We start from the raw sequence: 12,192 nt of genomic DNA on the forward strand, positions 1-12,192 counted from the left end.
CTATATGATGAAAAGTTTGCAACACGACAGCAGGGACAAAACGCTAGCCGCTAAGTTAAAGCTAGCTGGTGAGATGGCTGCAGCTAGCCTAAGCTAAAACTACATTTATCAACTCTTTCAAACTAGTTTCCTTTCCAGTTGGACCAATTTGATAATATTATGAACCTAGCTTAGCAGAGTGTCTGTAACCACAATTTTCGGCCCTAAAAGGGCATTAAATCTACAGTTTGTCTACCTGGTTTCGAGCCTTAAGAAACTTTAAACCCTTTTTTGTCAAATTCATCCTTTCTTTTAGTTACTGCTATTTCTGTTTGTAGGGCAATATTGTCCCTCTTGGGGATCAGTAGAACCACAGAAGTGCTATGAGGAAAGGTGGGGATGGTGATGAAAATAAAGTAGTGTGTGGCGGTACACATAAGTGTGTTTTGTGGGTCATTGCAAGCCTAACATATTCCACTTACTTATATTACATAATATATCATTTCATATACTGTATGTTTGATATGAAGGGAAAACATAATACAATTTGAGCATACAGTAAAGACCTTAAAGTTATGGAAATGTGCTTCTGGTTTGCAAACAAAGCTGGTGAATGTTTGCTTTCACTTTTTCACTTTCTGTGTGTGTGTGTGTGTGTGTGTGGGTGTGTGTGTGTGTCTCCTGTGTGTTGTCTTACCTCTTCTGTGTCTACTGTCTCCTCTCTCCTCTTGACAGGATGTCCCGCCCCTGGACGCAGAGCTCCCATCGGGATGTTCAAATTAGCCTGATGGACAGCAACAACAGCCAATGAGATACTTTCAACACATTTAACAAATTTCCTGTCTCTGTGTCTTTGCATGTGTGTGTATGTGTGTATGTACACCAGTTTCCTCAAAACCCCTTGTTTTGATTATGACCACTATTTCCTTGTGATCACCATGTCCCTAAAAAGGGTGTTGTGTCTTTATGAAAATTGGGACACACACACAGACACACACACACACACACACACACACACACACACACACACACACACACACACACAGCTCAGTGATCTGTCTGCTAACTGGATGTCCAACTGCTACCTGCCCCTGACATCCTGTCACTTGGATTTGATGTGTAGTTTTGCGTTGTACTGTAGTGTACTGTATTGTATATATAATCATATTGTACAGCTGTACAGAGAGGGAGTGTGGTGTGTGTCACAGAGGACGCTGGGTTTTATTTTTTTCAGAGATTAAGGTTTAAAGTTCTGGAAGAAATTGCCTCATTCGAAGCATGTTTGCTCAGATTTGTATCCCTGTAATGTTGCTTTGGCTGGGGTTGTTTACTGTCTTATGCTTAGCGTGCTGTCGGCAATCATCTTCTGACATTTCAACCAAAGGTTAAAGGAATATTTCAAATATAGTTTGTAGGGCTGCCACCTCTTAGTCGATTAGTCGACTAATCGGTTGTTTTGGTCTTAGTCGACTAAGATTTCTTTAGTCGATTAGTCATTTTTTATGCTTATTTATGCTTAATTACTTATTTCCAAGAAACGTCTGAGCACATTTATGGTAAACACAAGATTTAAAGTGGTGCTTTTGCAGGATTAATTGTGGAGAAACTCAGTTTTACAGATGGTTAATTAACTACATTTATATTGTGCTTTTCTTGTCTTAACCACCTCTCAAAGCGCACAGCTCTGTCAATTAAATCAACTAATCGATTAGTCGACAAAATCCTATAAGTGTTAGTCGACTAAGAATTTCTTTAGTCGAGGACAGCCCTAATAGTTTGACCTTTTAGGAAAGATGCTTATTTGCTTATTTGCCGAGAGTGAGATGAGAAAGAAAATCTTTTTTATCTGACTCTTGGCATGAAAGTGGATTCCTAAAAGTTTGAACTCTTCCTTTAACCCTGTTCAAACAACAGCCCCTGTGCTGTAATTCCACCTACACCTCCCTGTATTACTAACGGGCCATACCAGTGTTTGTTTGTTATTTAAAAGGGGCACTCAAGCGATACAGTATTGCACCATAAAGTTGGAGGACACGGATCTAAAGAAAGAATGGTCCAAAATCGATGGAGCAGAGGCAGAGATATGCTGATATGCTTTTAGTCTCTATTTACCTCCAAAAACGCTTGATCCTACCATTTGCATAATGCAAACTAGATAGCATAGAGTTGAGAAGTGGAAAAGTCATAACGATAATGGAAGTTTGTCAAAATGTATGCAGACTTGATGTTGGTCACTGTAGAGGTATAACATACTTTAGTAACCCGCGAGAGTCTGACATGAATGGTAAACCAATGGATGCCTGGCTGGATCAGTAGAAAATATACATAGTAAAGTACATGTGATTACTCCCCAAAAAATCTTCTCCAAACATCCTCTGCAGCACAATGTATCAAAAGTAAAAGTACTCCAAAATTAGTGTTTACTGTTCAACACATTCTCATATTGTAAGTGATGGAGCTAATTTGAAGTATTTTATATATTATATTTGGCAGTTTAATGCACGGCTGCAACTAATGATCGTTTCCATTGTCGATCAAAACAATAACTGATTAAACATTTACTCTATAAAATGACTATGACTATGAAAAATAGCAAGTCCAAGCTGCTCAAATGTCTCGTTTAGTCCAAAAACTCAAAGATATTTAGTTTACAATGAGGTAAAAACAGAGAAAAGCAGTGAAATCTCAAATTGGTGAAGCTGGAACCAGAGAACAGCTGAGAAACGTTATTCTTCATATGACCATTATTAAATTATCAAAATGGTAGCGGGTACATCTTCTGTTGATCGACTAATTGATCAATGGATTAACACTTTCAGCTGTAACTTCATTTATAACAACGAAACATTTTATAAGCTCATCATGTGTTTTGAAAAGTAATTAGTAACCATAAGTGTCAAATCAATGTACTGGAGTAAAAAGTATAAAGTGGCAATAGTAAATAAGTACAGTACTTCAGTTCATGTACTCCCACCACTTCTTATTTATCGTCTTTATTCTGTTTACACACACTAATGATTTAACTATGCTTCCCTACTTAAGGTGCATACACACTATTCAGCCAGAGCAATGTTAGTGAAGGATATATGTATCAGAGAAGTAAATACTGGATTTTGGAATCCACACTGGAAACATTTGGGCACAAAATGCTTCACTTGTTGTGCACGACTGTTTGGAGGAAATGTAATGGACCTTTTATTGCTTGCCTTTTTCAGCTATAAAAAGGATGGTGCTGGCTATTAATCTGGGAGGAGGCTGAGATGGAACCACAGAGCGTTAACTGGCTGTGTGACGATCAATCCGACAAACTGTACGGGAGTTTTGAATGGCATGGGTTTGACTAAATGATCATTCATTTTGAAGCCTCCTGAGGATTGGCAACGTCTATATAAGTAAGGATGCCAGCAGGGTGGGGGGGGTCTTTCAATCAGTCAATCCATGCAGGATTTGTCCCTGATGTTTAAAAACAGCCTTCTGCTGCAGTGTCCTTGATCAAGACATGAAAGCAAGCTGATAATTTGCCGTCATTGATCAGAGCGATCTATTACTGTCAGTTCTTATTCAGCTCAAATCAAATTCAGACAGACTTTGATTTGGCTGTTTAGTGGGGTACATTTGTCGACTCTAACAGCCGTTATGGCGGCGAACCAACACTGTTGATTGTTTTCTTTTTTTTTTTTTTTTTTTTCAGTTGTTGGGTATAAAACACAGTGCCCAGTTTAAGGGCGTTCTATAAGAGCCATCAGCCAAGTTAAATTGTTCTACACAGGGCCATTTGTTAAAGGACCTTACTTAAGTTTAGCCAAAAAAGAATTTACATTATTATTAAACCGTTTTCAAAAGACAAAAAAACTTTTAATTGATTTCCTGCCTTCCAGACAGCTGGTTTTCCATTCCTTTTTTATTTACAATAAGAAAAGCATATTGCAGATATCTACTTTTACTTTTGTTGCTTTTTTGGTTTTAGTGCTTGTAAGATCACTCTGCAGCCAAAATCCTGATACAATCATGTGCTACGTACATTAACGGACAATTCAACCCACAATGCAAACAAGTGGCAGACATTGACATCGTAAATGGGATCATGTAAAACTCTTTATAATATGTGTGTTTAAAAGGCTTTTGATCTTGGATTTTGCAGCCACATTAAACAATTTCCTTTCGGACAATAAAGTCTATCTCAAACTTATATCTTAAACACACAGGGAGGGTTTTTCAGCTGCATTACCTAAAACAACAATAATTGATTTTCATACTGTATTGATTAAATGGGAGCTAATAGCTGTCTAGAAAATCAATGTAAGGAAGATATGGTAAGTTTTTGAAAATGTTGAAAGACAAATTAGATACAAACTCTGAGACATGGGAAGTCTTTTTAGATGGTAACGTTGCTTATTTATAACGTAAATGTGTTCTGCTGTTCTTGTTTGTGATTAACTTAAGCTGAGACAAGGAAACCTCATGTTTGTACTGTAATGGTGTTTAAAACGTCCTCTGTCCAGATACCTATCCCATGGTTAGACATGAAAATGAGCACAATGAGTTACGAGAGAGAGAGAGAGAGAGAGAGAGAGAGAGAGAGACGATGGAAGAAACCCTCTCTGACATGCACGCACAAAGCCATTACAACCCAAATACAGACCCATTTACAAAACACGCAGTGATACAGACAACTCCTCATCCTTTGCCTCGCTACAAGTCTGCGCTAACAAAGCCTTGATACTGTACTGTATATGCACAGTCTGAACTCTGTATTTGCCTTTGCCAATAAATACTTTAATGTGGAAACTCCTGTCATCTTTATTTTTAACAGGGTGAAAAGTTATTATGACATTCGGTTGAAGCTTTTATCTAATTTTATTCTTGCAATACCTCGCTCGTCTTGTTTTCTTGTTGTCAACTAAATGTATGATGTTTTTAAAATAGGAAAATAAAGTTTTATACACATCCAAACCTTGTTGTGCACACAGATGAAAATCATTTACCTGAAGGGCCTTAACGTTGGACGAAGGTTTGGACATAATCCCCTCGGTACGTCCACTGACCTGGAGGAAGCACAGATCACAGACATTCAGCTGTGTGTATTTCAGTGTGTGTGTGTGTGTGTGTGTGTGTGTGTGTGTGTGTGTGTGTGTGTGTGTGTGTGTGTGTGTGTGTGTGTGTGTGTGTGTGTGTGTGTGTGTGTGTGTGTGTGTGTGTGTGTGTGTGTGTGTGTGTGTGTGCATGTTGGGGGCAATGGGACTCTGTTTCTGTGGTTTTAAAGGGCCGGTATAGCATTTCAGTTGCTTAGCAACTCTTACAGAGAGAAGTAGGTAGAGGAACTGTTCTCTGAATCATTCATGAGAGGGAGCCAGTGGGGAACGTCAAAATAAAAGTGCAACAGTGCCTCAATTTCAGCAAGTGTGTGAGAAAGAACCTTTTTTTGTATTTATTTAGTAATTATTTACTATTTAGTACTTTCAGTATAGTGATATATGGTAGGATAAGTAGGCCATCTCTATGTATTTCACCTTCTTTTACTTAGCAGAAACAGCAGAGACAGCCAGGTTCTAAATGGGTTTATTAATCACAATGGCTTTGATTCAAATTTCAACAAACCACATAAAATCGCTAATTCAGGGATAACATATTGTTAAAGCTCCATTGTGTAATTGTTTTTGTTGATTCTGAGCAAAAACCCCTTCACAAATATGTGCTCATTCATGTGTAATTACTTCCACCAACTAATTAAAAGTATTCTCCTAAGCTTAGAATCTGCCATTTAGAATCATTCAGAATACATACGGGCAAGTTATCACTGCCCAGTGTGAGTCGAGTGTAGATGTGAGTCGCGCATGCTCAGATTTAAACGGTTTATGGCATAACGTGTCATACTGATATTTGTGAAATCCATAAAATAATAAACATTTCTCTTTACATACAATAACAGAAGATGGAAATTATTTCAAAAACGTCTTAGCTATCTGTGATTGTTTGATTGCTAACGTTAGCTCAAAACGCCTTTCAAGTGACAGCCTTTGTTGTGTTTGATTGCTAACTTGTAGCCAGCAGTCATTTCAAAAACGTTTTAGCTATCTGTGATTGTTTGATTGCTAACATTAGCTCAAAACGTCTTTTAAGTGACAGCCTTTGTTGTTTTTGATTGCTAACTTGTAGCCAGCAGTGAACTCACATCGGGCAGTGACCATAGACAGTTTATACGAATGGACCAACAGATCCCGTTGCTGTGGACGGAGACCAGTGAAGGATATTAGAAGCACTTTTCCGGTGAACACTGAACGTTACTGCGCAGCCTCCAACTGAGAGAGACGACGTAAATGTGACGTGACCAACCTGTCTGAAAGTTGTAAGTCTTCTGGTAGCTGTGCCAAGAGAAATCTCAATCATTCCCAGTCTTGCAGAGACGGAGGGCATAGGTATATGTAAGGAGATAACATGGGCACAGGCTAATTATTTCTAACTAACATGCTAGTTAACATTAGTAATTAAACCTAAACAGCTCATTTAAGTTGAAACTGCCTGCGAGCTTCTCCTGTACTATACGGTAATTCCTCTACTGTGTGACACAATCGTTAGCCTATTTTTACAAAAACGTCTGCTACGGAGCCATAACGTGAGGTACAAGGTAATGGAGCCTTTTATACAATGTCGTGTTTCTTTAGAAATAAACAATGGACAAATAGAGTCTTTAAATGCTTCAGATGTAAAGTTATTCGCTGTCAAAGTGACGTCAAAATTAATGGCAGTCAGTTGGATGGCTAACGGGAGGTGATCGCTTTGTAGCATCAAAATGGCGCCATAGGAGGTTCGAGTTCTGAAGCGAAGCTTACCCCCCTTGGGCAGTGACAGAGTTGACGGCCGGCATGTTGCGCCTCCATCTTTAAAATACATTAGCCAAAGAGGGACAAACCTCCGCCTTTCGCCCTCTTACACTCCCCCGCAACATGACGAATGCCAGGGGGAGATTACTCACCAGGGAAGCGAAAAATAGAACTAAAACGACAACGTGACAGGCAAAGCAAGTTAATATTGGAATGGCTAGAACAGCTGCGTGTAAACGATGGAGATACTAAGAGCTAATTTCGGGTTCGGCCACAGTAGCAGTTAAAAAGCGATTGGATTGGGAGAGGCTAGCAAGTCATATTCACATATACAATTTCACCGCTAGATGGGAGAAATTCTTACACAATGTAGCTTTAAAGTTTACTGCATATTAGCTTAAAGGGATAGTTAAGATCTTTTGAAGTGAGCTGTATGATGTACTTATTCCACTTAGTCAGTGTATTAGCTACAGTAGAAGGCGTTTGGGAGGGCCCCAGTTTGGAGAAACACAGAAGCTAAGCAATGTACTGGGCAGGGGCTGCAAAATTTTAAAATGACTGTTTTTGTTTTCAACCAACTGATGGAGCTAACATTGCCACCTAGAAATGAGAAGCCTAATCTTGTCTGCCAGCCTGAATTCAAGGACCTGTTGTTTCCCAAAATTGCTAAGAATTTCAAGCGCCATGTCAATCAGCCATCCTGTAAAGTATATACTGTATGTGCCGGGCAAAAACACAAGCTTGACAGGCGACACAGTAGCTATGATGTTTTCGATGTCCCCTAATGGTCTAAATTCTGGTTTCTGCTGAGGTTACTCCTCTCTGACAAATACAATCTAGATTATTTTCAAAATTGTCAAATATAACAATCCTGCACAAAGTATCTTCTAGAACTAGCTATTAGAAATACACAAAATGGGTCTACACTTTGTCCCTCTCTTCCTCATTTCACCTCAGCTTGTTTTCTGTTAGTTTCTATTTGCTCCCTCTCTTTTTTTGCTGTCTAACAGATCAACACTAACCCAAGTGGTTCCTAATCGTAGAAGTTTCCATGGCCTGTTTATGTTATCTACGAGTGGTTTAAAGCAGAGCAGAGGACCAACGAAACAGAGTAAGTCCCAGGCCCTCCGGCTGCTGCTGCTGCTGCTCATAGATACTGTTACTAGGGTGCTGTTTGTGCAACAACATACAGTAAGAGCTGTGCTGTCCTTGACATGAGAGCAAAAGCCCGGGCACCCCAAAATACACAACCACAGACACACACATAGCCTACAAGCTTATACAACAGGATGATATTCACAGTATGATTAGCAGCTGCCCCATGATGACACAATGCAAAGCCTCACAAACCCTTTCACTTTTACACATAGTGTAAGTGCACACTCTCTCTCTCTCTCTCTCTCTCTCTCTCTCTCTCTCTCACACACACACACACACACATAATCACAGGTATAATTCCTTATATTTTAAGGTAGTCAAATCTTCAAACATTAAAACCTCTGTTCAGACGCCTAAGAAAAAGGCTCTTTGAGGGACTCTGTGTGTGTCCGTGAGTGTGTGTGTATTTCTGACTTTACGAATATATTCCTGGAATATCAACAAGAGGGCATGTTTAGAAAGCTGCAGCTGCACACACAGTGGCATGACTGAATGACTAGAGAAATATGGTTTGTTTTGCTTTGGTAATAATGATAAGGCTGGCGATATTGTCTTTACAGCAGCCACCATGAGGTTAACATTTTTGTTTCAGAGTGAAAGCTCTTAGCTAATTTGCAAATATCAGCATGCAAACAGGCTAAACAAAGATGGTGAGCCCAAATATAAAGTGCTTTAACATTGGCATGTTAGCATTTCCATTGTTAACTTGTTAGCATTCTGATGTTAACAACACAAAGTCAGCATGTACTCACTCTGCATGCGCCAAAGTACAGCTTCAGCAGGAGATTAGCTTAGCTTAGCATAAAGACTGGAAGCAGGGGGAAACAGCTAGCCAAGAATACTCAGCGTTGGCTAAACTAAGCCAATCATCGCCTGGCTCTATAGCTTCCTGTTTATTGCACCGACATTAGAGTGGTATCATTCTATGAACATCTTTCCTAAAAAGGTAAACTACTCCTTCAAAGATTTACACTTCAGTTGGAACCAATTGGGGCTGGAAGGCAATGTTGGAAAATATTGTAAGAGGGACTAATTCATTGTTGGTTTTAATCATTTTATTGGATTTGTTGACAATAAGAAAAATATCGAATATTGCCAGCATTACCCTTTCAGAAAAAGAAAAAAAGTTACTTTTTGCACAAATATGACTAACTCAATGCCTTGTTCAAAACAAACCCAAATATGAGTTCAAATCTATTTATAAATTGCCAAACTCAGTGTTCTTGCAGGGTATTGGAAATGTCCAGACTGTTCCTTTTAATAACTACAAAATGAATGAATGATATTACAGTAATGGCCGAAACCTAACTGCCATTCAAACGCACACACACACACACACACACACACACACACACACACACACACACACAAACAAAGCAGACCTTACCTGTTGATGACACACAACTGTATGGTCTAATGCTTGATTTTAAACACGCTAGGACTTCTCTCGCTTGTTCAATAACACTTTCTATCCATCTCTCACACACTTGTTTCCTCTCTACTCTCCATCTCTCTCTCTTTTTCTTTCTCCCTTCTTCTTCTCTCCGCCCTCCCTCTTTCTTTCTCTCTCTCTCTCTCTCTCTCTCTCTCTCTCTCTCTCTCCCTGCCTCGTAAGTGGTGGAAGGATTCCTCTCATATCTGGGATTTGTTCTAACTATAAATAGAAGAGTGATACACAGAAGGGACCTGCTTTCTATCCACACACACTCTTGGACACACATGGACACGCAGAGTGACGGACCAAAACATTGTCAAACATTAGCACCGAGCGCCTGGAATCTCTTTACTTTTAACATCTTTTAAAGGTTTTTACACTAGAGTTACAGTTAAACGTTCCGATGACTAAAACAGTTTATCTGCAAGACCAAACTTTTTTTTTTCTTTTCTCAAGCGTAGATGATATTCACAAATGACAAATATAATCCCTGATTTGAACACCTTTGTGAGGTTTTCAAGCTAAAATTACCATAAGAGGTTCCAGTGAGGGAAATCATTTTCCTGCTGGACCAAACTTCATTCAAAAAAATGGAACATTTAAGCATAAAGTACTCAAAAACAAAACTGCTTCTATGATATCCACACTGATTATAATGGCACGTATAAGTCATTTTTTGCTTCATCAAACAGAGACACTTGAGTCCTCAAAACACTCCTCCTAATGTTAGTGACTAAAATGGCACTGCCCTATTTCTGCTCTGACACTCACTTAAACACACACGCACACACTCATACACACACAGAAGTGGTATGCTGGTATATCTACATGTATACACTGATGTACATCCTTAGAGGGGAACTGTCATCACACAGAGTTAAAGGTGTGTGTGTGCTCTCTTACCTCCTGGCGTGCGTGGCTGCTCTGCCCTGCCTGCGCTCTCTCTGAGGTCCTCTTCGCCTACCTGACCTGTTTCCGCTCGTCCTGATTGGCTCAGAGAGGCAAGAAACTCCTCCCTGAGAGGAATCCGACCCATCATAAAAGTAGAATGAGTTTTTAGCCTGTGTGTGTGTGTGTTTGTGTGTGTGTTTGTGTATGTGTGTTTCTGTATATAGATGTGTTTTCTCATCTGTTTCTACATTTTTCAAGTCTTTCTTTCAGGATTATCCTCAAATGGAGTTGTCCACCTTCATGGCATCACACCACAGTGAGCCTATTGAAACTAATCCATGGTGTGCCCAGGTAGTAAAATGAACACACTCAAACTGTAGGCTTGTTTTGTATATATTTCAGGCTATGCAAATACAACCCACGCACACACACATTGGTCCTACCTGTTGGCAAGGACAACTCTCATCTATTATAGATAAACACTATCATGACTGTTTATTGTATTTAACAACTTTTGGAAATTTGCTGTGGTCTGAAGCTGCCCTGCAGGTGGGTCTGTGGGTTGTAGCATTAGATAAAATGGATGTTTTTTTTAGTGCATTTTCTCTGGATGTACAGATGTGGACAGTGTTTTTACATCTTTGGGCCTATAGACAAACAGGGCCAGGGGGTCAGGGGTCAGTATGTGTTGAATACACAGGATGGTGACCAACAGCACTGAAGTGTAAAGGCTGGTGAAATGAAGAGCTCCATGTTCACAACAACAACAACAACAACAACAAAACAATTCCCTCAACTCTTTATATAATGTATGGTCCAACCATTCTACTTACAGAAACAGCTGTGAAATGTATCTACAATATATTTACAAGTGAACTCACAACAGAAAGCAACAGCAAAATGTATTGAATCCCACACTAGATCACCCCTCTCCTCAGTTCAAGTTGGTACAATCCAATAATGTTGATTGAGAGATGAGTCTGCCATTCTGGAGGTGGACCTCAGAGAGAGAGAGAGAAAGAGAGAGAGAGATATTAATAACAGAACCAAAAATAAATAATGCAGATCAACTCAACGAAAACTAAAAAAACTACAATGTAATATATATATATATATATATATATATATATATATATATATATAAAATTCTATAATTATATATATATATAATTATAGAATTTTTCTTGCCAGAGTGTTGTTTAACAGAAAGCCTTAAGGGAAAATAAACTTGCTATTTATACAATAAGTGTGCTCCACCTGTTCAGTAAGGGGAGGGGAGGGGAGGGGAGGGGAGAGGAGAGGAGGGGATGGGAAAGTTTGTTTTTGCCCTATGGCCCCACAGCTGGCTAATGCAATTATACCTGGAAGAAATGCCAAAGAGAACAGTACTTTGATTTATTTAATACTCCCAAGATTATTTTAACAATAACAATAACAACAATAACAATAATATTTCTTTGGTTTCTTTGTTTGTTATTTTACTTTGTACCTTTTTTCATTTGTCTTTATTTTTATACGTTGTATGTCTTTTTTTTTCATTTACATTATATACCTACTACAACAACAGGTACAGTGTATACTGAGTCATTGTATTTCACTCGTCTGTTTCTCCTTTTCCTTCTTTTTTTATGTATAAGGCACATTAAGCTTTTCCACGTAAAGAACATATCATTTATTTCAACAGTTTGGATTCTGACAAAGATGATACAAGTTGGATGTATTCCCAGTATCTGTTACATGTGAGTGCTCTTGTATTTTTTGTAAGAGTCAGCTTTAAGGTTAGACTTGACCTCAGGGAGGACGCTATCGCTTCTTTAATGAGCTGCTCTGCGACTCAGTGTAAGTTTGGGACAGCTCATGTAGGGGTGGATGAGCTGGAGGTTTGCGGCTAGACTTGAGATTAGAATT

The 12,192-nt window shown here is 39.0% G+C and overlaps 1 protein-coding gene across 2 annotated transcripts in view; it reads right to left on the bottom strand.

Annotated features, from left to right (window-relative positions):
* smpx (small muscle protein X-linked) overlaps nucleotides 1–10,373 on the bottom strand; it is a 16,549-nt gene extending 6,176 nt beyond the window's left edge. Inside the window, exons 1-3 of one of the 2 annotated variants that reach the window (XM_028569430.1) lie at nucleotides 10,297–10,373; nucleotides 4,965–5,024; nucleotides 677–763 (exon numbers count right to left, since the gene is read on the bottom strand). In XM_028569430.1, the coding sequence (XP_028425231.1) occupies nucleotides 677–763; nucleotides 4,965–5,000 (123 nt within the window). In that variant the 5' untranslated portion in view covers nucleotides 5,001–5,024; nucleotides 10,297–10,373. Of the gene's footprint in view, nucleotides 1–676; nucleotides 764–4,964; nucleotides 5,025–9,345; nucleotides 9,500–10,296 lie in introns of those variants that run through there. The other variant, XM_028569431.1, reaches the window with a different exon arrangement.
* Nucleotides 10,374–12,192: the final 1,819 nt, after the last annotated feature.

This window comes from Perca flavescens, chromosome 22 (assembly GCF_004354835.1).
Source record: "Perca flavescens isolate YP-PL-M2 chromosome 22, PFLA_1.0, whole genome shotgun sequence".
Lineage (NCBI taxonomy): Eukaryota > Metazoa > Chordata > Actinopteri > Perciformes > Percidae > Perca > Perca flavescens.